The sequence below is a fragment of the Thermobia domestica genome, chromosome 12 (assembly GCF_964235325.1).
Source record: "Thermobia domestica chromosome 12, izTheDome1.hap1.1, whole genome shotgun sequence".
NCBI classification, from domain to species: Eukaryota; Metazoa; Arthropoda; class Insecta; order Zygentoma; family Lepismatidae; genus Thermobia; species Thermobia domestica.
The window spans coordinates 206565997-206593988 of record NC_137465.1 but is presented as its reverse complement, the minus strand read 5'-3'; the positions used below and the strand labels follow the sequence as shown (position 1 = coordinate 206593988).

General features: G+C 36.7%; 1 protein-coding gene across 1 annotated transcript; it reads left to right on the top strand.

Annotated features, from left to right (window-relative positions):
• Nucleotides 1–27950, top strand: LOC145666979 (BLOC-1-related complex subunit 8 homolog). Its single transcript, XM_081734640.1, has 6 exons — nt 1–174; nt 1899–2015; nt 3226–3291; nt 8264–8441; nt 13009–13116; nt 26885–27950. Exons 2-6 carry the CDS (start codon nt 1991–1993, stop codon nt 27081–27083), a joined length of 576 nt encoding a protein of 191 aa, XP_081590766.1. The 5' UTR covers nt 1–174; nt 1899–1990; the 3' UTR covers nt 27084–27950.
• Nucleotides 27951–27992: the final 42 nt, after the last annotated feature.

The window sequence follows — 27992 nt, the reverse complement described above, 5'->3', positions numbered from 1 at the left end:
AAAGTTGAATGCTGTTGTGCGTTTCTTCATTTGTTGTATCGTCTGTAGCCAGAATTCTTTAAAAAATTTTAATAAGATCGTTGTGTTTTAGTAAGCATTAAAAAGACAATTAAACGAAATGTGCAGTGACGAAAATTGATTAGATAAAACAGCTTGTTAAAATATTTTGTTAACGTAAGTAATTTTAATCTTTGCTTTTATGTAAGTGGCACTACTCAAATTAGCTTTCCAGGAGAGCGAGTTGAAGATTGTCATTGCTGCAGGTTAACATAGTTGGACAAATAACACACCTCCTGCGGGTTAAAGGGCCGATTTGTAATGCATCTACGATGTGTTTACTCATATAACTCTTGTAACTTTTAGGGTCATTTCCAACATCATATGTCAACAAAGGTCATTTTTGAGTTGTGTCACCTGGGTGAACTTTACAATGTCCGCTCCAGTTGGTATCCTTACGCAGACATGAGAAATTACGAGCAATTTTAATAAAATATAACCAAACTTATCTAAATGCGAATCTACTATACTTTTTTAAGCGGCCCTTCTTAACGATGCGGAGCTGGAGCGTGTATTGAAAAGTTTACCCTGCCATTTTGCTATTAAAACTCATCCTAAATCAATTAGTGTGGGTATTCGAAAAGCTTTGTACATATTAAGTTATTTTCGTACAGGTTATGAGTAAGGAGCCAATACTTGCTAATTCACGTTTTAGAATTCATATTGTAAATTAAAATGGAACAGTGGGTGAAGTGCCGAAAAGTTGGGCTAGAAATATGAAACCTAGCCAAAGCCTTTGTATATCTTGGACCTACTCTGTAGCAAAAAGAGAATTAAAATTAAGTACTAACCTTGTATCTAAAAATATATGTAAATTTTTTCAATCCTTTCTGGGGTTTTCATTAGTACGTAGCTCTTCTTCCATGGCCCTCATAACGGAGTGCCATATAAATCATCTGTTTTACGGCATTGTGTCAACATTGGCGGTATTAAGTGGTGTCAACACATGTAGCTGGCCAACTATCCAACAAATAGGCTGTTACAAGCAAACCAGAAACTTGCAAATCATTCAAAAATCCGTAGCCAGGCCTAAGATAGATTATTACGATTCCTCATTGCTTGTTTGAAGTTCTCAATTTTAGGACTATGTTAAGTTTCTCTCTGTGTATAAATTAAAAATGTACATTGATACCAAGACAATAAGCATTGAACATCTCGTCATTAACCCTCAGACTAACAACGGGGAGGGGAGGATAATTTGAGCCCACCACAGTATATTTTTTGTAATTACTCTTCTAATTGTTTCTTTAAAATTGTAAGAAAATATGTTATCACTCAACACGTTTAGCCAAAGCGTATACCTTACGGTGATTCAAATTAAACGTTGGTGTGTCTCCTAAAATTTGCTATTTTAAATTAGCGAGCACAAAATACCCCCACACCTCCGTTGGTAGGAAATGTGACTGACATTTAGAATTGCCAGTCCTAGATGGCAGTGTAATAAATAGTTGTTAGTCTTATGTTGTGTACAGTTCACTTCATTCATTGTAGATTTTTGCGAGAGTTTCTAACTTGTTTCTTTTCCGAGATATATTTAATCTTAACAGGTGGGCACAAAATGACCCCCAGGTACTTCATATTACAAAAAAATAAGTAGGTAGTGCGAGAGTTAGTCCTCGTTAAAGGTTAGCTGTGTATGCAACCGAATTATTGGAAAAAATATTCTACATTAACAGGATATAAATAGGAGAGTACTTCAATTATATTAATTGATAGAAATTTAGTTGTGATAAGAGTAATAATACCTTCATTCCTAGGTGTAATAGATGTAATACAATAAGTTATAAATGTATTATAGCATTACATGTTATGTAATTGTGAAGTTTCTTATCTTTTTGTAGGTGGGATCCTTCCCGATTCTTTGAGCTGTGCTGTTCTCTCTTAAAACTGTTTCATCATTTCTGTGAGTGATTCCTATCAGACAGCTGTACAGATGTTGGATAAAATGAATCATCCTGGTAAGAAAATAGTTGATCGTATTCATAATAGAAGTAAAACTTAGTATAATAATTGTATTTTACTGATTAGTATTTCTGTACACCGTAGAAGTGAACGAAGCGAAAAGGTAGATTCACTTCCTTATCTTTGACTCAATTTCACTCCACAATAGGAATGATTGATAACTCTCGAAGAAAACGCGTTATTTTTCATTAAAATTTCTTTATTTATACGATAGTTATTGTAGAGTGAACACACAACTGTACAGCTATTTTCGTCCTGTATTGAATGATACAATGTCGCTTTGCTTGGTCCTGTTGTAGTGTTTCATAAAAAGTATGTCTCAATTTCTCATCGTTAATATTATTGTGCAGTTCGCAGCAAAAAACCTGCAACATGAGCATGTAAGTTTATTGTGAAACGACAAAGTCTTTTGCTCCAAAATAAGTGTGCAAGAGAGGACGCCGAGGTTTCTCCTGGCGTGATTCGTGCCACTTAAACGTTATGTTGATTCCCTGCGCTGTTAGGTGTAGTTTCACAATAAACTTCCATTCTCATGTTGCAGGTTTTTTTGCTGCGGACTGTACATTGTCCAGAAATGTGGTAACCAATCATACAATTTAGTTTGTCAACAGCTCCGAAGTAGAGATGCAAAAAGGGCAGCTTTTTGGGGGATGGAGGTTTTTCTCATTAAAAGCTGACTTGAAAGAAAAAATCCCACTTCTATGGCTTCTTATGATTTTCCTATTTAAGTACGATTTTTGTTTTCTTATAGTGGATGCTACAATTATGAAGTTGCTTCACAGCATGGACGTCCGCATTGTGGGACGTTAAGTTCTTTCTTCGAAATACGTGTCAAAACATGTTAGGTCTATATTTGCTTACTCACCCACTACAGAATTTGATAAAGTTATGCAATGTACGCCAATATAAGTATTATGTGCATCAATCTTAATATAAGTATTAAGTATCATATATATTCGCGAATTCGCTTGTGTGTCGCTCTTTATTTATTTATTTATTTATTTTGATGAGTTAGAAAGTTATGCAATTACTTTGCAATTTGTTCCTTACTGTAATATTCTTCTTACTAATGATTTATGGAGCTAGGCAAGTGAAAATATAGTAATTCGAGAATGCTTTCATATCGATTATTTATTAGAGTATTTAATTCCTTATATACTTTTCGATTAGTTTTGAAAGTAAATACTTTGATATTTGGTGTTTCAGGGCCCAGCGGACCCATGTCCCCTCCTCTTCGGAATGATCCAGATCTAGATGTTAAAGTAAAGAAAGGTAAGCGAATATTAACTAATGTTGTATGAGAGATGCACTGCAGAAAGATTCACTGTTCAATTCCTGTCGCCATCATGTACGAAAATTTTGTTTTTATTATGTTTCTTTTTTCAAGTTTTTTTTTCTTTCTTTTTTAAGGATTAAAATCTTATGTTCTCTAAAGCTTCTTAGAAGCATTATGTGTAAACTTTTGTTGAATCATTAAACCCGGTACAATAGCAGAAGTCTTTTCACTCCACGTATAGTTACTCCATAATTCTCATCATTTATTTTTCCCCTTACTTGACGCTTTGTTAACGCAACGTGTTTTCATATGTCAGCCATACTTTTGTTGTGGTACTTTGTCAGGTCAATAATTCGTTATTGACCAACCTGCCAGCTAATGTTTTCTACAGAATGTTGTTTCACGTCCTCCTACATAAACATTATTTTCATGCCAAATCTGTCCTCCTACTTCAAGTCAGCTGAACTGGAAACTTCACGTTACTCGATTACACCTCAACTGAGGTCGTCTTTGGTCAGTGCTTGATGAACTTAGCCTTGGGGTCATGTCCTGTACCTTCTAGATCTTTCAATTCTACGTCATGACAACGTAATTGTGGGTGTCCCTGAAAAGGAGAAAGGAGAGGGTTTTGTGCAAACCGCTTGAGAACAAACTTTGAGGATTGAGTTGAACGAGGGAGTGTGTGGAGAATTTTTGACAGAGAGACTTACAAGTGATGAGGACACCTCACGGAGTTTCAGCTTTACATTAAGATATTGTGTAGATGGCTGACATATTAGAAACACTTTACGTATAAAATCAAAATAGTAAGAGACCATATTTTACTATCCTAATTCTGCTGTACTTTTATTTGAAATTGCATTTTGTTCATTTCAGTGGTAAATCTGGTTGCTTTCTTTAGACAAGTCAAAATTTTATGTATTTATTTTTAGCAGTTGAACGATATGATCTTTCATATTTCCAGCTTTTGACAGCTGGTGGTCAAGGACACACCCAATTCATTGGAGCAACTGACAAATTTACATTTTAAGGTTGCCTCTAGTATTTTCATACGTTACTATAACTGGCAACGTAAGGCTAGTTTTAGACGGAAGCATTTATCGTAGCATTTCTCATAGCAAAAATCGTATCATCGATATCCTACCGTGTAAAGTAGCAAATGCTATAGCATTTCCCATGCCATGGCATTTCTTGTTGATAGAACCTGTTCTATTTCGTAGCATTTTCCTCAGCATTTCTGGTCCGATTGCAGCACCGTGGTGTGTTAAAAAAAAAAAAAACGAAAGATTTTATGCCAAATATCCATGCTCTTTGTTTTGTGTGGGAAATTGAATTGTAGTAAACAAAAAATGAGTTGGATTAGGAATGCTCTTTGTTCACATAGTTCTTTGTGATTTTCGTTTTTTAATATGGCCGGCGAGAACTGTTGTTACAATACTATAGCTTTAGCTACCTCTCGCTTAATTTCGGAGCCATAATTGCGCTCTTCTCCAGTGATTTGTTTGCTACGTCACGACAGATGCTTATCAAAATGCTACCGGTTAAGAGCACCATATACTTTTGATGCCATAGAATATTATATGAAATTTTTGACAGCACATCTGCTACGAGAAATGCTTCCGTCTAAAACTAGCCTAACACTAAGGAATGTCTATCGTTGTTGAGTTGAGTTGATTTTCAGTTTAACGTCCCGTTCAGCAGCGAGGCTATATGAGACATGAACCTACTGATTAACGTGGAATCCGAACCACATGAGCTCCCGCCGGGAATCGAATCCGGGTCTCCCACGCCAGAATGTCTATCATAAGGACACATAATGATATAACCACTTTCGAGGTATTTCGGGAGGTACATCTTTCCCCTCTCTTGCTCTTAAAACTGCCTTGCTTGAAACAACATGTCGTTTAAGGAAAGAACAAAGTATTTCAAAATGTCTAGGTAATTAAGTACTGGGGTAGAGAATAAAGAATTCCTGTAAGTGTAATCGTGGCTTCTAGTTGAACGTCGATAGTGATCACCACTAGAATTCAGCATTTAGATGTATTAGGAACTACAACTGTAGTTTGGTTAAGTGTGTTAGGAATATAAAACCGCCACTTGGCGTAACAGCTCTTTTTGTGGGCTTGAGCTACTTCAACGCCATCTGTTAGCAACTGGATAAAGTATGTCTAGCCTAGCGACGAACACGTGGTCATAGCGCTGCGTTTCTCTGTCCCTAACAGGCGTATCTCAGGAGCTTTCTAGACGTAGTGGGCGTCACGTCTTGTATTCACGTGACTCCCCAGTTTGCCTAACGACGCTGGGTGACGTCGAAAATTGGGGAGCAGCGACTGGAAATCCCGTGTGCGTGGGTTTTCTCGGGGTTCTCCCGTTTCCTCCCACTTTATTCATTCCACCATTTTCATTCATTACTCATCATCGCCGTCTCCTTTAGCCTAACCGGCATAAGTGTGGGACGTAAAACTCAAAGATTTCATTTCATTTAATTTTTCCGTCTGGAAATCGAACTCGGGACCACGCGGACGTGAGTCCAGCGCTTTAACCACTAGACTATGGTGTCCCATATGCTCGAGTCGGTGGTTGGGAAAAGGACTAAATATTTTATCTCATTTACATTTCTGGTATTTTGGAAACTGAAAGATCGTAACATGTGCTACAAATGTGCCATACAAAAATGTTTGTAAAAGCAACGGTAATTCTGATAAATGGTTTAGTTTTTAGTTATCCAAAGGTAAGGTGTGTATAAATTCTCCTTTGTGCACTTACTGATTTAATTGTTAAGCTCTCTGGAATTTATATTGTGTTGTGAATGTGGTAGAATATTTTTCATATAGTAATTGACTGTCTTTCGTGTGAATTTAATAATACAAGGTGTGATCAAAAAGTACCGAGAATGTAGTTGCACAGTGCCATCTATCGATGTTGTATCTATTTTAAGTAGTAAGCCCTGTAGCCTAAACCTTTGGTACAGTCAATGTCAAGTTTGAACGAGTTGTGACATGTTAGTTGGCTTCCAGAAAGAAAGAAAGAAAGAAAGAAAAAAAGCCAAAACCAAAGAAGCTCACGAAATGTCAGTCAGTGTATGTCGATGAAGCGCTGGCATTGAAGACTGTTTACAAATGGTACTAGCGATTCAAAAGTGGCAAGAAGTATGTTGAAAACGAGCAACGATCGAAACGTCCTTTGACGTCAAAAATGGATGAACACGTGCAAAAAGTGACACAAATGATTTGTTCAAACAGGCAGATGACTATTCCAGTGCTTTCTTAAGAACTAAACATGCTGTATAGGTCCGTGAAAAGCATTTTAACCGCCTATTAAAGGGGCAAATGGCTTCCTTCTTCACCACGAAAACGCGCCTTGCCACCCCTTGCTTTTGATCCGCGAGGTTTTGGTCAAAAAAATATTCCTGTCTGTCCACATTCTCTGTGCTCTCCAGATATAGCACCATGTGACTTCTGGCTCTTCCCCCAAAATTAAAACTGTGCTTAAAGGAAAACGTTTTGACATCATTCGCGATTTTGAGAGGGCCACCACAGAGCAGCTGAACGCCCTTCCAGAAATGCTTTCAGTCATGGATTCAACGTTGGGAGAAGTGCATTGCTAGCCAAGGACAGTACTTTGAAGGAGATTAAATCAAATTCCATGTAAAATTATTACTTTGTTTCCAATAAAATTATTCACCATATTTTTTTTTTTTTTTTTTTTTTTTTTTTTTTTTTTTTTTTATCATACCACGTAGGTCTGTTCAAAGGATTTTAGCCGTGATAGTTCAGCTATCTTGACTGACACTGTTCTAGGATCTTTATACTTTCACGAGGTTGCTGTTAACTAATTGTTATTTCGAGGAAAAATAATTCCTCAGACATGGTCTAAAATAAAGTGTTTGCAGCAAGAAGAAAAAAAATGTTGAAATAGTAATATGCAGTTTAACAAAGTAATATTCAGTAGACTTCCACCTATCCGGGTCGCAATTTTCCAGCCTAGTTCCAAAAAAGAAAGAAAGGAAAACTCCGTATTAAAATGAGGAATAATTTTTTGAACGAGCTACTCGAATTTGTAACGTCTTCATGACTTTGTCATGAAAATAAAATCATCTAGCAAAGACTATTTTTAATATCTAAAAAGTGTAAGTTTTGACTCTTAGGGCTACCTCTTCACATTTGTCTAATCATTTATCAATGAACGGTTTAAATTATTTAAGGATTAGGCCTATATTTTACTTTAAAATAGTATGTATATTTTGTTTATTTTAAAATAGTATGTATGTACAGCGTACATCATTTTATGTTTCCTGCAGTTAAGTTAGACATTATAAAATTTATCGTAAAATGTGTTAAATGACGTTCGAGAGGTACCGGAATCAATATGATTGCGGATAGGATTCTCTCAGAGCTTCAGGCAAGCTAAGAGAGGGGATTTGACCAGCCGAGCCTGATATCGGTGGAGACATTATATGGTGTTTTATACCTTCTTTTACCTGGACAGCGGTGGCGCTGGTGCACCTCTTCTATCACATAACCAGAAGATGACGAGGATCATCTGCTTCATGCAGAAATTTTGGTAGAAGAGCACGTGGTTTTGTTCATAAATAAAAAGTACGTGTTGGTGTTTACATAGGATATTACAATATTTTATGCTTGAACTTCCTTTCTTTGCGTTTTCCTTTTCAAAACGTATAGTACAGTAAATGGCAAACATTTATAGAGTGCAGGCCTGTACTAAGAGGTCAGAAAATATGAATAAGAGTGGGTTTTGATATTTTTTTAAAAAAAAAATGTGTTTTTAAAGATATGGGTGAGGTAAGAAGTGAGTAATTATAGAACTCCGGCCTACTGTTCCACCACATTATGCCTGATAATCGAGAGTCTGCTGTATGTGTATGTATTATGTACTGTACTGTATGTCTACTGTACCTGTGTCTACTGTACACTGTATGTCATTAAAACTTTCGTTTGTTGTTTCCAGCGACGGAGAGGATATCCGAAAACATGCACATCGTGGCAAACGAACCATCGTTGGCGTTCTACAGGCTACAGGAACATGTGCGCAAAGCCCTTCCCCCGATGGTCGACAAAAGAGTGGAAGTAAACAAACTTCATCAGGAGTTGCAAGGAAGGTGTTACGACGTCGAGTATGCAATTGGGTGCGTTCTCTTTATTTATTATTAGTCTTGTATGTTCTACGGTGGGCACCTTTGTATATGTAGGGTGAGTACAATGAGGGGATAATGTTGTAAGTACCTCTGGGAGACGTTATATTTTGAATGAAATAATTTCAATATTCATGCTACAATAGATTATGGATTTTTTTTTTTTTTTTTGGTGTTTTAATTCTTTCTTTAAATGTAAGCACACGATCCTACGATGCATATTATGCACAATCTATTCGTTTCTTGAATCCCGAGTTACCAAAACTATACTACAGAAGGTCAGTTCACCTAAGGTGGCCAGTTTTAGAGAGCTGATGACGAGCACAGCGTAGGAGAAGGAACCAGAAGTTAGTAGCCTGTGAATCCAGTAGTGAGTCACGTACAATGTGTAACGTTAATTACAAGTCTATACGTAACGACCAGCTTCTTGAGTCAGCTTCTCAACTCCTAACTCAGGGTCCTGGCAACCCTGAGAGAAGCCAAGAAGAAACGATTTGCGCAACGGAATACGTTAGAAAAACCAGGACCTTACCTCCGGAGAATGCAGCAGAAAGATGAAGTGGTCAAGCACACCAATCCTTAACAACTTCCAAGACTTAGTGCTTAAGTTAAATTACCTTATATTATATCGGATGCAATAATCCAAATAATTCTCTCATTTCACAGGGTCCGCGCTGGCTCAGTGGTAGAGCGTTCACCTCTGGTGCTTGGGGTCCTGGGTTCGATCCCAGCCCCCGCCAAGTGAACTTTGTGGTGGACAAACACCGTGTGCGTGGGTTTTCTCGGGGTTCTCCCGTTTCCTCCCACTTTCTTCATTCCACCATTTCATTCATTACTAATCATCACCGTCTCCTTTAGCCTGGCCGGCATAACCGTAGGACGTAAAACTCAAAGATTTCATTTCATTTCATTTCTCTCATTTCACAGAAATCTAAATTTATTAACAAGGAAATAGTTGAATATAACAGTCTCAGAACCATGAGTCAAATATCGTTTAACACCTCGATAAGATTTCAGTATTTCCATTCCTTACCTCAGGCTTGGAAAGAAAAAAAAAAATCAAAGTGCCACAGCATATAAATCAGCTTACATTTGGTTTGGTCAGCATCTGCATGTTTACAATAGCTTTCTCATGACAGACCATTGGTTACAACGGAAAAATTCTCAGATTAACATCATATAATTTTAAATGAACACTTAGAGACCATGTTCATTCAATATCAGAGAATCGGAAATTTTCAACCTTGTAATCACAATAGGCCATTACACAAATTCCAAAACGTGGAAGTTTAACATAAACAAACACTAGATAACTTGGTAACACACTTGGCCTTGCAGACAGTTATTACACATTGAAGACAAACTGACTTTCACCTGAGCGAGCGTCCGCCGGCAGAAGTGCAACGTATTCCTAATTTAATTCAGGTGCCATCACACCACAGAGAAGGAAAAGAAAAAAAGAAGGAACGGAGGAATTATTTATTTATTTATTTACTAATCTCCATTCGGCAGCTTCACTACATGAGCGCACTTTAAAATTACTTTATTATCCTCATGTTAAATTAGAGCCACACCTGAAATCTTAAAAGCAACTACTGCACCATGAAGTCCTGCATACCCACTTCGGAAGATAAGTTCACGACCAAGGTTCCGGTGACGTAGCACACCGTAAAACTCTCGACGAGACGACAAAGGCCACAACTATCCAGTTAGTAATCACTAACAATATTCCCTTGCAGGCGGACAAAGGAGGATGAAATAGACGTGCGACATGGCAAATACGGATATGTATTATTTATATGATGTAACCCAGTAAACGTATAAAATAATCAAGAAGACATGAAATGATGATAATGAATACTCGATGAATCGTATCAATTGCTAGTGCTGACAATATCAAACGGCGTTAACTTAACTTGAACAGACGCTAATTCCAATGCGTACACTAAATAGTATATATATATATCTGACCTTTATTATTTTAAAACAACTAGTTAGCCTGAGACTGTATCTACCAACCGGTGTGAGAGTAACTAAGCTACTAAAACTCTTTAATATTTGATTGTAAACATTTATATTTCATGAATGTAAATATATATATTTAAAAATATAAAATATAAACGTTAAGAAGTTGAATATAATTGGAAAGGAGCAATATAATGGGTGATAATTACTAATCTAACTAGCCTCATTCCGTACTTTCTTTAGCTACTGCGAATTCTCAGACTATGACTCTTTTCAACTGGCAGAAGAAAAGAAAAGACGTTTAAGAAACGACAAAGCCTCATTCCTTAACTCACACTTTAGTCTAAAAGAAGATCTACTAAGGAATATTATCCCTCTGATTTTAGTGTATACATGAACCATCGCAATGGATAAAAACGATATATTATGCTTATCTCTTGATGATATAATAATAGAACAGCGAGTTCACACTAAGTAAGAAGAAAATGCGAGCCAATCTATGTAACTCAACGCAAATAATGCGATTAACGAGTAATTAACCCTGAACTTATATAAACACTAAACAGAAGTATACCTTAAATGTCAACTACCTTATTGGGAAGGGTACATATGTGCACTTTCCGATGCACGATTCAGTGCGTCAGTGATTGTGAAAATGTGTGCTGCAAGGGGCAACAATATCAGCAGGCGTACAGTAGCAAGGGTAAGTCAGCGATGTAAAAGCACCGGCCCTAAATATCAAGATCAAGTCTGAGAGTGAAAAGGAAACGGGCATGTCCAGCCAGGACACCACGTGTTGTGAGAAACATCAGGACATCAGTTGTGAAGGAGAACCCACTCACCCAAAGCAACCTTGCCACCTCATGCAGGATATCACAGAGCATAGTGTGTCATATCATAAAGTACAATTTGGGACTGAAAAAACGTCATAACGCGATGCGGCATAAGTTATCACCAAGGCACATTCAAGAGAGATCCAAGAACGCAAGAAAGTTGTATGAACAGTACCTCTCCAATGACAAATGGCAGTGGGTTGTCACTCTGGATGAAGCCTGGATCTACCTTGGTGACACCAATAAGCCCAGGGCCATTTTTTATTCACCACATGATGCGAAGGGCCGCGGCAAATTCGTCCGTGAATGTCGCGAGAAGGTTTCCAAAGGCTTCATGGTGGTGGCAGGTTTCTGCGCCCGTGCCAATGCATCGTGTGGATTCGAAGGCCAAGGTGAATGCAGACTACTTTCAAACGAACATCATGGAACCCGTATACACAACGCACAGTTGTATAGCAAGGACACCCGGAAGGTGTGGATCCACATGGACAAACCATCCAGTCACACTGCTCGCAATTTTGTAGCGTATTATCGGCGTATGGCCACGGAGACTGGTGTGTCTGTTATACCCTTCTCGTCCTAATCTGTGAAGTCACCAAATGCGTCGCCGATGGATTTCTGCGCCTTTGGCCTTCTGAAACGAGGCCTCGCACGAAGGCGTCCCACCACCATAGCGGGGCTCTGGAGAGCTTGTCAAGCGGTGTGGTCTACATTTCCCCTCACACACCTTCGACTCACACTGCTTCAGTGGAAATTGCTTTGCAGGGCGATGATCCAGGCTCGTTGACACCACATCGAGCACAACCGTTGGTGGAGGAAGGGATTGTCATGACCAGGTGAGCGCATAAACTTTGGCCATCTTAGGTGAATTGACCTTCTGCATTATATAAAAGAGTAGAACTGAGTGATTTATCGTTGCCCAGATCATAATGCTATAAGTAGAAAGTGAAATTTGGATAGGGTATTCCTTTTGTCACAAAAGTAAGGAATAACGAAGGGTTTTTGGAAATATATATTGTAAGGGGGTGAAGGGAGGTGTTGTTGAACAATACACCGAACGTCGAGAGATTAGTTCTGAACATGAAGGGTCAAGTTTCCCACTAAAATGGTAAATAAATAGATTTTTTTGAGTAAGTAAATATTTTATTTTCCCTTGTAACAGTTTTTGTGTTCCTATGATGTTCAGGGTTCCTACTGGTCAGGGAAAAACTCAGGGGAAAAGACTGAAAATGAGGGAAAGTCAGAGAAATTTTATAAAATATATTTTTCTAACATTAGTTGTACACCAGTTTCAGCTTAGTCAACCATTATATGGGACGTTGTTCTGATTTTTATGCGAGGTAAGTGGAATGTACGTATCAGCAATTGATTACTATATATATTTCTCTCTATAGAGTAAATGTTCTAATATATAAATATTGCCGTTATTTATTCCTTATTTATATGTCAACGTCATCCGACACCTATGATGGATGTCAGGGAATTTCCTGCCAAAGGTCAGGGAGAAGTCAGGGAAATAGATTTCTTCAGATCAGTACGAACCCTGATGTTAATGTACGATGAACGAGTTTCTTCATTGAATGTGGGTATTCAGTTATTGTGAAAATGTTATACATTGTCTCTTACGGCCAGTACGCTAAGTCCTCTGTGATTGGACCCTCCCCCCCCCCTCCCGCCTTGTTCCAACTTGCACATGCCTGATGTAGAGTATTCCTAAATAAGCTCATTGCCATGTGAATAATTCATTTTTATTTTTTTATTAGGGCTGTGAAATCCATAGAAGCGGCGGATGAGCACTTCGATAATATGCAGGATCTCCTTAAAAATGCGATGTTCACCAAACAACAGCTCAAGTACGAAGAAAGTAGACGGTAAAAATCGTCTTTTTTTTTTTTTTTTTTTTTTTTTTAATGCTAATAGAATATAGATCATTTCTTGAGTGTATGTTGTTGTTGGATGTTTTAGATAAAAAAAAAGTTTTCGGAAAATATATCAGTATAAGCATGAAATTGTAGACTGTTAGTTACAGTGTATGCATGGTTATTTTTTGAGTTCGATCATATAACGTTAACGGCATGATATGTTTAGTTAGTGTTACGAATGAATTATTCCCCGCTTTTAGTTTCTGAGCTTTCGGAGTCATATTGACTGGCCTTTTAGTTGTATTAATAAATTATAAGAATAGTGGGAAATTACAGAAGAAAAACTAAAAAAAAAAAAAAAAAAAAAAAAAAAAAGAAATTCCATAAAGCACAGAGAGCTTTCCTATCATTCGTCTTATTATTATTATTATTATTATTATTATTATTATTATTATTATTATTATTATTATTATTATTATTATTATTATTACTTCTTCAACAATGTAAGACAGATGAAACGTTGTAACTTGAACGATTAAGAGCAAAAAAGTCTACACCTAGCTAAGATTATAAAAATTGACACTTTTTTCTCTAACCAGTTATCTTTATTCTACGTGAACTTCTCACTGAATATTACATCAGTACTTAGTACCAAATGCCCGCAAAGCAGAACTACAGGCGACGGAGCGACATTATCGCAGAAAGAAAAGGCATGCTGCAGAAAGATTGTCTACTATGTAAAGAGAGTTTACGGCTGGAGAAGGATTTTCTTCTCTGTAAATAAAAACGCGATCCAAAAATAATTCAACGTTCGATATTCATGCCAATATACCGACAAGCTTGAGAGGGGCGAAAGAGAAAAGTAAGCGATACGTACAATCACCAGTAGTGTACACTGCATGCAGCCGAGTCAAGACTAACAGACAGCTACCCGGGGCCGGGATGCTCGTTGAGCAATCGCGTATTGCTTGGTAGTGATTATAACGTGATACTTAGAAAATGGCTACCTCTGGTGAATCGTGTTATTTGCAGTATTTTCTCGGAGAAAAGTGTTCGTAAAAACCTTAAAACTCATTATTCAAGACATCATGTGAGTTATTCTCTGAAATTTACATCCACGACCAGCGAAAATATTACCGGTAGTACATTTCTTCGCGGTTCCGTGCCAAACAAAACAATATATATATATATATGAAGAAGATCAACTATCTCCAGCAAGGCTAGGCCTAGTGCTAGTATTTTGGATAAAGTAAATAGTTGTAAATTCCTTTTAAGTAAATATATGTGAAGAATTCTTGATAGGTTACTTATTCAGTTATTATACAGCTCTATAAGCCTCCCTTATATTTCTCCGTAAATAAGAAGCCTATAAGTAAAAGAAATGTCTAGAAAAGTAGAACTGTTTTGCTTTTATGCACTTGAAAATTTTAGGTTATAATTTTACTACGCTACTTAAAATGCTTGGAGAAAGATTTTCGTTTTTTGGGTAAGCCGTCGAAAATACAAAAACGTTCTGCTTTCGGATCAAATACTACTGTAGTATTAAGTAACCCTCTGAGGTAGTCTTAGTGCAAGGCTCCTAGTTCTAAGGCTCTGTTTAATAGTCACTCATTACACTATTATACATTAGCAACATCTGTAGATATATCAATAACAGCAATTCTCAAAATGCTGCTGCTTTTACATTTTATTGGCATGTACACTCTAATCCTAGCACTCTCCACCTCCAGCAATTCACAGTGAAATTACATCATAACTACAGTACTAGATATTTATTTTTAAAAATCTGGGATGTTTTTTTTTTTTTAAAGTAAACTAATTTTTTGGGATAAAAACTTTTTTTGTAACTTTCTTATTTCATTTTTTTTTTTTTTTTTTTTTTTTTTCCAAAAGGACAACACAGCAGACTTAATGCCCAGTTATAGAGTCGTATACATAATTATTTAACATCCATACTTGCTGTTCTAGTCTTACCTGTTGGGACACATGTAATAATACTTCTGAAACTAATTCTGAGCAATCAATTTTACCGTTTAATAGTTTATGTAAGAACAACAAATCAAAAGACCATCTCCTTTTTGCTAATGTTTGAAAATTAAAATTCGTTACTAAGTCTTCATAAGGGAAGGGAGTTCTTATTCAAGTACGACCTTCCTTTTCCTGTAGTAGTTTTGCTGTCTGAGAGACTTGCTATTTTTATGCCAAGTCAGCGCTTTAGTTACCGAGATCAAGAATGGGATAGATTGGAATTTGCACGAAAAGAACAAAACCTCTCACCAAATTTGGTAGATAGTTCCAAGAATTGTTGGCTCAAAGGAAAGGGACCAAAATTACAAGAATTAGGTACCGTAACGAACTTACGAAATAGAACAAAGTAAATTCGTACTTCATACGCATAAATATGTACTGTAATTACAATAATACCTAGGTACAGTAACTAAATGCATCTATACTCTTTACACCGTATAGAGGATATTGTTCAGTCTAGCTAGTAATAGATCACCACATATTTCAAAGATCATATTCTGCTTCACCGTCAGAAATTATTTAGCAATTTTTAAAAATAAAAGTAGAAAAGTGATCGTCGAGTTATCGGAATTCTACTGTAATAATTCAAGTTTAAAATGTGCAAAAAATAGCCTTCATGAAGAAGTACGTGAGAAACAAAAATCACAATATTTTTCCTAATCCAATTTATCTTTCTTAAATAGAATTAAAAATAGATAAATAAATTAAAAAAATTGCAGCTACCATACATTGTTCTGAAGTGATTGTTAAATGGAAACCCAAAATGGAAACGTCTGGAATGAGTGTATTTTTCGCATTTGTTCATTGTCCTGCGATAATCCTTTATGGGACTTGGTATGTAGATGGACCAGGAAAAGAAAGAAAAAAAAAAAAAAAAAAAAGATCATACTTGTTTATTTGCGAGAACTTCTCAAATAAATTAATTTCGATTGTATGATTGTGTCTGAACGATTGTTTATTTCTTTTCGTATTTGCAAATCAGTTCGAATTAAATTTTGATTTCATTTTTTTTTTTTTTTTTTTTTTTTTTAATCTTCGTAGGCTTATAACCTCGTCAATAATTATAATTATGCAATTACAGTGAATTATTTCACTGCAATGTTATTGTTAGTATGAGTAATTTGTAATGTTTTGTTTTCGAGGAGCCTTAAGTATTGTGTATATGTTTAAGAACGCTGATTGGTATTAACTTGGACTTATATCCATCATTCAATAATGACCGAAATTTTCAGTGGGAACTCGCATGTTTCTCAGCAGTATTTTCTTAAAGCATCAGCTGCAAACTTCAACTTACATCTAATGGCATCAGTCTATGGAGTAGAAATATCAAACAAAAGTCTTTCTTCTAGAAATAAAAATTAGTATACAGATACTCAGTGGCGTACGTGGAATTTTATTAAAGGGGGAGGTCAAGCACTCAGTTTCATACAATTTTAGGACACATGTGATTTTCTGTACATACAGGGTGTTTTTGAGAACAACACCAACAACGTTTCGGATGATTGCTGACACCAAGATGAGACAAAAAGTATAGACCAACCTTGGTGCATAAGTGCTTCCTTTTCGGAGTTATAGGCTGCTGAAAACATGAAAAATAAACTTTAAAGGTCCATAGCTCAAAAGTCGGGTCAAGACTTCACTTAGGAATTAAAATGTGCGCTATTCAAAAATACGTGCTTCAGAATCTAAGATACTCACACAACAATTTTCGTAGAGGGAGATTGGCTACGGCCATATAATCTGAAGTACTCACCAACTACCTCTAATAGAAATTACTGCGAAAGTACCGCATGATTCTGAAACTTGGTTATTTCGATAGGTCACATACTAGTTCCTAAGAAAAGTCTTGAATCGACTGCGGCAGGTCCCATAGTGGACCTTTTAAAGTTCATTTTTTCATGTTTTCGACAGTCTATAGCTCCGAAATGACGGATTTCTGCACCCAGGTTGGTCTATACCTTTTGTCTTATCTTGGTGTCAGGAATCACCTCCCAAACGTTGGTGGTGTTGTTTTGAAATACACCTTAATTTAGTAAATCTTTATTTTTCCATATATTAGAACCCCGAAACCTCCCATTGCCCACACCACTGCACATACCTCGCTATTATGAATAACAAAAGTTGCAATTTTATATATATATGAACTTTCACATAACCACTCTGAAACTTTTCTTCAACTGAAAACTTTCCAATTTTGTACATATGCACTATAGGATTACAACCTTGAGATTGTAAACAGTACAAATCTTGTACTTCTGAATAACACGATGCACTTAACCAGTTTTCTCTGCTTTGGGTTGTCATATATATATATATATATATACAAACTAATACTTCATTATCACTGGCCGCAGTGGCTCAATAGTAGAGCGTTCACCTCTGGCGGATGTGGTCCTTGGTTCGATCCCAGGTCGCGCCAAGTGAACTTCGTGGTGGATAAAGACTGCATACATGGGTTTTCTCGGGCTTCTCCCGTTTCCTCCCACTTTCTTCATTCCACCATTTCATTCATTACTCATCATCACCGTCTCCTTTAGCCTAGCCGGCATAACCGTGGGACTAAAACTCACAAATTTCATTTCAAAATTTACCAACAATTAATCATAGTAACTTGAATGTCACAATGAAGAAATAAACAAGACATATTTTGAAATTCTTGCAAAAGTGAGATAGTGATGATTCAGACTATTTGTATTGGGAGGGATGTGGACATTTGACACTGAAATATTACTTCACATGTACTAAAAATGGCTTACGCCAAGGAGCCTTACTTATACTTTTCCTTGATCTTCTCTTTTTGTTTTAATTTATAATATTTAATCTTGTAGATTTTAGGCCTAGTTAATAATTGCCTTACACCGCATTGTCTTAGATATATATATATATATATATATATATTGTTAGCTGGTCGGGAACAAAGTACGATGCTTTTTGCGCCACTTTGCTAAGCTTCTTTTTCTTTAACCAATCACAGCGCGGAGTTGGAACGCTATTCAAAGATTCGGAACAATCAGCGTAAATTCTCTTTTCCTGGTGTTCCTTTCTGAGGTTTCCAGAAGAAAAATTTCTAGATTTATGCACCTGTCCTTTGTGATTGTGAACTACTCCACTTTTTTTTTTTTTTTTTTTTTCAAAACTGAGCAGAACGTTTTGCTAATTATCTCTCTTTTTTTTCTTCTTCTTCTATATTGTAAGAAAGATATTTTCTTTCGTTTTATTACAGCGGCGATTTTAACAATTTAATAATTACAATATTGATACGAAATGAGGACTAAAGATGAAAAGGGAGCATTAGCGCAATTTTCATTAGATCGCAAATTTCTAGTTGATATTCAGTAAAAGAAAAGGAATTAAAAAAAGGGGGGGGGGGTAGGAATGAAAAACTAAAAAGGAAAGATTGTAACAAATGTTTGTTACACACTTCCAATGTTCTTTTCTTTCTTCACATAATGCGTTCTATTTTTTGAGTTCAAGGTGCTTCTATGAAAGTTCAGGTATTTAAGAATACAACTTCTGTTACTAATAGTAGTGAAATATTTGTTTACATGATTTCCATTTCTAGAAGAAAGGCTTTTGTTTGATATTTATCATAACGATTCATGCTATTAGATAAGAGTTGAAGTTTACAGTCGATGCTTTAAAGAAACGCCGCTGGAAAACATGCGAGTTTCTATTGAAAATTTCGGCAATTATTGAATGAGAGATATACCAGACTTAGAGGCTTTCTATTTTAAGTATGCCACTAGTGACGGTGCTGTCGAGGTATGTTTTCACGTACCTCCCTTGAAAGAGGAGGGACAAGTTGCTTTGGCCAAAGTTCTTCAATATATGTTGTTATATGCGGACAGGGTTGCCACATTGAAATATTCCGAATTATTTCACGGGCTTCACTGTACTGTGCTATTAGACATTCTAAGTTGATTACGATCTTCACTCGCCAAGGCCAAACGTGGTAATACAGGCAGGGTCATTCACTTCTTTTCCCAAAGTAAAGGGGAGGTTTTCCTCCGTAAGAGGTAGGCGAGGGGTGGGGCCGAAATATGTTTCACATATTTTCCGAGGGCACACTTAAAATAGAAAGCATTTGTAATCGTGCATCAGCTTAGTTCCTTAAGTTGTTAACGCTTGTTGATGTTAAAAGAATTTATCGTTTCTTTCTCAGTTATTTCGGTAGTTAAACTATATTGTTTCTATCTCTGCGTGCGTAATTAATTTATTCTGTTGTGTAATGTTTGGTTGTATTTACCGAATATTATTTTTGTTTCCTGCATGTTGAATTTATTTTTGTGTTTATGTTGAATTGATTCGCATGTTCTTCCTGTAGGCTTAACTCCAGTAAGATAAAAGGTGGTACGTAAACCCATTTAGCCTGCGTAGATGTCTTTTGCCAGTTTGATTTAGGAAGGTAAAGTACTTTATTTTCTTCTGTTCAGTGTAGTTCATTTTGATTTGTGCTTCAATTTCGTTGCTAAAACGTATACTTTGGTTCCTATATTGTAGAGAATACATTGTACACATTCGTCTGTTTTATATAGAACAAGAGAATCATGCCGAAGCTTGAGTTAAGGAGATACTTATAAATCAGAGGCTAAGGTTTCTCTGTAGCTAGCATATATGCATAAATATGTGTAGTTTCGTGTTGGAACTCGGAACGAATACCTGTTACCATACTAAACTGTACATTTACGTCTTATAGAGCCTCAGTGCTGAAATATTGTGTATAGCTTCAGTGCTCAATCATCTTATATAACCTCATTGCTGAAATATCTTAAATAACCTGTGCTGAAATGTCTTATATAGCTTCAGTGCTCAAACGTCTTGTATAGCCTCAGTGCTGAAGCAGCTTGTATGGCCTTAGTGCTGAAACGACTTATATAGCCTCAGTGCTGAAATATCGTATATAACCTCAGTGCTCAATCGTCTTATATAACCTCATTTCTGAAACGTCTTATATAGCTTCAGTGCTGAAACAGTGTGCATAGCCTCAGTGCTGAAATATCGTATATAGCCTCAGTGCTCAATCATCTTATAGAACCTCATTGTTGAAACGTCTTAAATAACCTGTGCTGAAACGTCTCATATAGCTTCAGTGCTGAAACAATGTGCATAGCCTTAGTGCTGAAACGGGTTATATGGCCTCAGTGCTGAAATATCGTATATAGCCTCAGCGCTGAAATATCGTATATAGCCTCAGTGCTGAAATATCGTATATAGCCTCAGTGCTGAAATATCGTATATAACCTCATTGCTGAAATATCTTAAATAACCTGTGCTGAAACGTCTTATATAGCTTCAGTGCTCAAACGTGTTATATAGCTTCAGTGGTCAAACGAATTGTATAGCCTCATTGCTGAAACGGCTTATATAGCCTCAGTGCTGAAATATCGTATATAACCTCAGTTCTCAATCATCTTATATAACCTCATTGCTAGAACATCTTAAATAACCTGTGCTGAAACGTCTTATATAGCTTCAGTGCTGAAACAGTGTGCATAGCCTTAATGCTGAAATGGGTTATATAGCCTCAGTGCTGAAGTATCTTAGATAGCTTCAGTGCTGAAATGTCTTATATAGCTTCAGTGCTGAAAGACTTGTATAACCTCAGTGCTGAAACGCCTTATCTAACTTCAGAGCTGAATGTCTTATATACCCTCAGTGCTCAGTCGTCTTATATAACCACAGTGCTAAAACGTCCTATAGACCCTCAATGCTGAAGGTCTTATATAACTTCAGTGCTGAAATGTCTTATGCAGCTTCAGTGCTGAAACACCTTATATAGTCTGAGTGCTAAAATGCCTTATATAGCATATTGCATTGCTCTAGTGCTGAAATGTCTTGTATGGTTTCAATGCTGAAACGTCTTAAATAGCGTCAGTGCTGGAACATGATGAGAGCCGTAAATACTTCGGAGAGAATTACAATGGGAAAAGGACAATTATTAAATGATGCTTAACTATTTTTTTTATTGATGCTTAACTATTTATTTTTATTGATAACAATGAAAAAACTAATATTTTCTACAAAACCTTGCATTAGAGTAGTACATACTGAACATGTCTAGCAGAAGATATAATTAATCCATTATTTTGCAAGACTCCGAAGAAACTACTCCGATTTCTAAAGTTTGAAGTAAGAGGTCGTTCACGTATTACGTAATGCGGTAACGGGGGAGGGGTTGGGCCTTGCGTTACTAAGTGTGACAAAGGGGAGGAGAATGTTTACGCCTTCGTTACGTAACGCATTTTTTTCTATAATTTTCATTTTTATTCTCAGGTTTATATGCAATGTTTTAAAAACAAATAATTTTATTTAGTTCTTTTCTTTTTTTATATAAACAAATTAATATTTCTGTTGTTTTGGGAAATTGCGAACATATAGTCTATATAAAATGAATCATGCAGAATAATTTCGAAGACGATACAAGACACCAGCATGACTGTGACGAATTCTGCGTGAATTACAATACAATAAAACTACGTTTTGTGGCTATCGCAGCATTGCATTTATGGCATACGAAGATTTTCTGGAGTTAGTTGTTAGCGATCGCAACTATCGCTTAAAAATGCCCTCGCGTTCCCACTTGTATCACTATTTCTGAGAATATTTAAAACTTTTGTTTCGAATCATTACCCACTCTGTTTTTCTAAGAAGTTCCGCATGTGAAATGGAAGAAACACTTTCTCGTAAAATAATATTTTTCGCGACGGAACGATTCGCGGAAATAAGATATTAAAAACCGAATTCGTCGGATATTCATCTCGTACTGAATTTTTTGCTCTTTGGATTTGAGTTTTCCTGAAGAAATAGTTTATTAGCATTCTGACACTGATTTAGGATAAGAAGAATTTGAAAAGGGGTGAACTGAAGTCCAAAGTCCAAAGAAAATGCTCGAAAACTTTATTCACAGACGAGATGCACCTGCTCCTCCACGAGTGCAGCGACGTCAAATCTGTGGTCGAAAAGGAGGAGAACATCTTCGCATCTGGCAAACTTCAAGTATAAGAAGCATCGTTGATCCTGGAAGAGCTCGATGTCAGTTCTTTAGATCCTTTTTCATCTGCATCTTTCAGAGTACTTCCTCCTTGTCAATCATCGGTGACTTAAAGGAATGGGTGCAATCTCCTTGGGAAAACGACAGTATGTAATATCGAAGAATTAAGACTGATTAATTAAACAAGCTTATGGGGTTAAGATATTATTAACAGTACTACCATTTTCTAACACTTTGATTTGTTGGCGAAAAAAATAAAATAAAATCTCAAATTTATTCAGAATACAAACATTTTGTAATAAAAAGTTCTGTCATTAATTTTTTTTTAATATTGTAATAATCTCCCATAAAAGCAAAATCGGTTAAAAGAAAAGCGTTACGTGACAAAGAGGGTGAAGGGATTCGGCTTTGCGTTACAAAGTGTGATAAGCGGGAGGGGGTAAAAATTGGTCAAAAATAAGTAATGCTTCTACGCAATATGTAAATGACCCTTCAATGATGTGCGTTTATAGATTAATTATGTCGTTATCTGGTTAGTGTGCACAGATAGCTTTCAAAATAATGTTGATACCTGAAGAAAATGCAATTTAAGTGATTAATACGGTAGACTTATCATTAGCCTGCAGAACAGCTCTTACTCGTGGCATAGGGCCGTATAAAGAATGAATAGTTTTCAAAGGAATTATACCTTCCTTATTCAATGCATCACTCAGTCTCGTCAGCATGGATGGGCCTCTAGAATTAACTAAAGGTGTTTAATAATGTTGAGGTCTGGGGATTGGGGGAGACAGGGAAAGTATTGTAGTTTACATCGATGTTCATGAAACGACGACTCCAGCTGTGTGAACTGTCATCTTGAGAAATGGGCTGGAAACATCTAGACCATAAGATGCGCATGGTCACGTAGAACGTCCGCACAATCCCTGACAGTAATGTGTCCTGTGAAGAGTAACGTAAAAGCCACGGAATATAAGGTAATCGCAGTCCAAAACATCACAGAGTCGGCTCCATGTTTCACGTAAAATACGTTCCTTTTGGCGTCCACCATTTATAAACACAGCCTAATGTTGGAAATAAGGTGTAATATGATTCACCAGACTATATTATGCATTTCCTATTGTCTACGATCCACGTTGCGTGTAACCGGCATCATTATCTTCACACTAAAGCGTTGTTAGTGGTGATCAGCAGTTTTAAAAATGGCAACCTGACTGTGGCTGTTCAGGTTATGTGAGGGGGGCGCGGTGGCTCAGTAGTAGAGCGTTCACCTCCGGTGCTTGGGGTCTCTGGTTCGATCCCAGCTCGCGCCGTGTAGACTTTGTGGTGGACAAACACCGTGCTCGTGGGTTTTCTCGGGGTTCTCCCGTTTCCTCCCACTTTCTTCATTCCGCCATTTTTATTCATTTCTCATAATCACCGTCTCCTTTAGCCTAACCGGCATAAGTGTGGGACGTAAAACAAAGACGTAATTTCCTTTTTTTTCAGGTTATGTGACATGATTTTAATAGTAGTCTATTGCAGGTGTTTATCCCACAGTCTGCGTTCTTTGGTGATACTGCTCTTCAATGCTTGGGGATCATTGTCGTTGAGGCGTCTCTTTCATCTCTTATTAACCTTCGGGGGGTACTCCTGGTGCGTGAAGTCCATGGTTCAGTCCCTAGCCAATGAAGTTTGCGGTAGAAACATCGTGTCCCTGAGGTTTCTCACGGCATTTCCATTTTCTCCCACATTCTTGTTCCATCAATTCGTCCATCATCATTTGCTTGTCTCAATCATCCGTCTTTCTTAGCCTAAAAGTCATAAACGTGAAACGTTAAACTGAAAGATTTCATTTCATTTTTCCCTATTAACCTTTGCTGGTGCGTTGTCACGAATTCTGTATATCGTTAGACACTTCCTTGCGACACATGTAGCACACGGCCACCTCAGATAATTTGCGCCAACTAACTAGGCGCTCACAATTTGGCCTCTAGAGAAATCTATTGTGTATCACCGTCGTCTGCCCACCCCAACACACACTTTAGCTTTACGTCTCCTGGTGTCCCGACTACAGACGATTTCCTGACGCATCACATGAACAGCCAGGCGCTGCACATGCATTCTCTACTGTTACCACTTCACACATCTTACGTGTTGCAAACCATAGGTATCTGCATTATTTTGATAACCATCTGTATGTCTATTGTAACGTCTCGTAATTTTTTTTATTGCTATCAGTAGAACATATTTCAGCTCTGTATTGAAAATTAACTCTTTTTCTGTTGCAATCTCTTCGAAGTTTTTGGCTCTTCTGCTGTGAACAAAGAACCTAATAACTAACTACATAATTCTCGTTTTTTGTATGTCGTGGAAATCAATAACTACTTGATATCTGTGGCTGCAATCGTTTCAAATTCATAGCTATGCTATAGTATCCTTCTTCTACTGTAACATATAAGGAAGGTTCCTTAATCTATGGTTTAAAGGATTTCAAACTATGTTCAAATTTTTACATGGCTTTCGAGGCATTGCGCGTCAGATTGATCATCTTAGATTTTGATGAGACGTCTTTAATTGCTACATCTGTATACGATATGACGTATCTGACAGTTTCTTTTAGCCTATGTTGTGTGGTTTGCTTAACTACAAAAGGGCAACATAATTGTCATTTCTGATGTACAGCCTTCTTTTAATCCCGCCAACTTCCTGGATTCGGAATCAAGGTCGAAATACGAGATATGGTTTCAAGTTATCTTCCTACACTCTTTTACAAGTATTAGCTTTCTAATACAAAGGAAGACAAAAGAAAAAGTAAAATATTGAGCTTAAATATTCATTTATTGATGTTCTGCAGTGTTTCTCTGTTTAAATATTTCTTTACCTAAAGTGTTGTTAATGCGCCTAAGTGGACATCTAGAAGACCCGAACTTTTCTCTGTATTTGTATCCATCCGCTGTTTGCTCCCATCCTTCGTTATTGTTTAGTAGTAGCAGCGGTCAGATGTGTTTTGTAAGCTCCCACGCACGATGAATTCAATTGATCAAAGGTGTGTAAGTTCACTGAAAATGTGCGAAGGGCGTGAGAAAATATCTGAATTGAGAAAGATCAGTTCTGCAGATGTTATACTTACATTCAGTACCCAAAGGTAGTATGGAAAGATGATGCCTATTTGGAGTCAATCCATTTACCAATTGAGGATGGTGATCCTTTGGGACGGTTGAGAGTTCCGAAGAAGATACTGGTTGTTAGAATTGAATTCACTTCATCTTTTCCACCAGTCCAAATTAAAATATAGGGTGACCCGTAATTATGTATATGATGTTTGGCTGACTGTAGTATTTGTAATTCTGGACAAAAAGTTTCGACATGGCAACACTGTAATCTGAGAGTGGGAATATGGTCACTGGACTTAGAACCGTTAATGTTTGCCAGACAGAATGGCGGAACGTTGTCTCTGGAACCGCGTGTGCGTTTGTATTCTGTGGAGTGGCCAGCTCGATCTCCCAATTTGAACCCACCTGACTTTTCCTTATGGGGTGTTTTAATGGACAAAGTGTATCAATATCACATATGCAATTTGGCCGAAATACGGGAAGCTATCACAGAAGAGTTCCACAGGGTACCAGTACGGGTCTGTCAAGCTGCTTGTGACAACGTGTCTGGATGGTACAGTGGTGGACCATATCATGGAAAACAGATTAAAATTCTTGTAAGGAAAGGCACTAGAGAAAGGTAGAGGTTTATGTTCAAGTTATGTTTGCTAGTTCCTTTATCGCAGTCTTTAAAACATCATATGCATAATTATAAGCGGTTCTTTATTTACCCATCAGGCTGCCTTTACAGAAGTATTCTCCCTCTCGTTGTACTCAAAAAGGATGCGATCGTATGAAGACCCTAGAAAGACAATTTTGAACCAAAACTCGTACTTTGACTTCGGTCCCGAATCCAGAAGCTGTCAGCAGTGAGAGGAAAGCTTAACGATGAAAACAGCAATCATATTGCTCTTGGTTGCTAAACAGCTATGCAAAAAATACAGCTAAAAAAGTCTCGGGAACATCATACGGTATGGACCAAAGCAATTTAGGACTTATATTAAACTCAAGATAGTTTCGCACAGAGGTGGCCGACATGACATAGAATGCTTGAATTGGGATTTTGAACAAGATTGCGTCAAAGATAAGGGAATAGTTTCCAAAAGTTTGAATCATTCCAAAGTCAACGTAACATTCAATCTATATGTCCTACCGGGATCGAATCGAGACCACAAGTGCTACTCGCGAGCTTCTGTTCATTTAAGTTAATCTTTGATACCAAAGTTTCAGTTATTTATATTTTGTTCTCATTTTGGCACCGAATCTACTTAATTATTATCACTAAGCAGAAAAATAGAATTACTTCCCTACATACTGCACTCCTTACTCTGTAATTACATTTTTCAGTCAATCAGCATCTCAGCACTAAGTGCACTCTTTGAAATTATACACATGAAGTAGATAAAAGTCAAATGCATGAACTCTATAAAGTATTTTTATTACAGTAAAACTAACACACAATGCGCTTTAGCTTTATTTAGTTGTTTTTTTCACCTTTATTTTGTATTTCCTTAGAAAAAAAAAACTCTACCAGTTAAAGATTTGCCTCTCTCTCCTATTTGTAAAAATTGCAGGCTTTTTACACACAAGACTAAATATTTTTTAAAGAACGGTCAGTGGTCAGTTGCCTTTTGAACAAGAGAACATCTATTCTATTCTCAAGTGTTCTATTCTTTTGTTGTTACAGGAAACAGAAAAAGGAGCCGTCGATGTACAAGCGCCTGTCTGCACACATCTCACTGGAGCTTCCAGATCTTCCGGAGCTTTCTGATGCACTGCGAGAGACAGCACGAGAGACTGCTTCCCGTGTGGAGTCGATTATGTCACAAGCACGCCATTCGTCGTCATCGGCGGAACTACAACGGTCGCAGACAGTGCAGAAGTAACATTACATCGGTGGTTGTGGATTTAGTTTAGATATAAGACGTTTTTGATCACAAAATCACCGACAATAAACCAAAGAATGAGCTTATCAAGGGTTGTGTGGTGTTTTCAATAGACTGATTATAAAGTGATCTCAGAAATTTAGGTATTGGAATGGAAAATTAATTTGATTCATTCTTAAGGCGGTTCTTTATCTTTCGGAAGTCAAGTGGCATCTCCATAAGAAATTCTGAATCCCACATATAGCATGAAATATGGAGTTAGTATCTTATAATTTATATTTAAACCTTAAAAAAAAGAAAGAAAGAGAAAAAGAAAAAAAGAAAGAAAGGAAAAGATGATTGAATTCCCAAGTGGCCGTATCAAAAATCAAGCAAAAAAATAATTTTAGTATTAATTTTTTATGCAAAATGTATGAGAGTCGCATTGAAGACTAGTAATATTTTGGGATTTACATCCATACACTTTCTATGACACAAAGTACATAGTATAAATGTAGTTTGGTAATCTTCAAAAATACCGGCAACTCTTATATAAATGGAGGAAACAACCAATTTAATATTACATCAATTCCTCTATGGATGCGATGGAGAAAATCGAAGTCAGTCTCTAGTTATTTTAAATATTTGGTCAGAAAAGTCAGTGAAGCATTTAATGATATATTCGCTGACAAAGAATATGTTTTGTTATGGGGATGCTACTTGACATGTAAACGGATAGAAATCCCTTAAAGTACGAATATAAAATGACTATTTGTGATTTGGTCTTTGAACAAGATTTTACGTGTGTTTTGTAATTACTTTGAATTGTATAGAAGTGTCAGATTCATGTAAATAGTAAAAGTAAATTGAATAAACAATTTTTTAAAATAATAATAATAATAAATGCATGTCTTATTACGTCCCTTTTTT

Bases quoted from the DNA above. Each gene is read 5' to 3' on its own strand.
- LOC145666979 (XM_081734640.1), top strand. From the start codon at position 1,991: ATGTTGGATAAAATGAATCATCCTG. The intron at 8,442-13,008 runs GTGCGTTCTCTT...TTTTTTTATTAG, and splicing joins GACGTCGAGTATGCAATTGG to GGCTGTGAAATCCATAGAAG. The intron at 13,117-26,884 runs GTAAAAATCGTC...TTGTTGTTACAG, and splicing joins AAGTACGAAGAAAGTAGACG to GAAACAGAAAAAGGAGCCGT.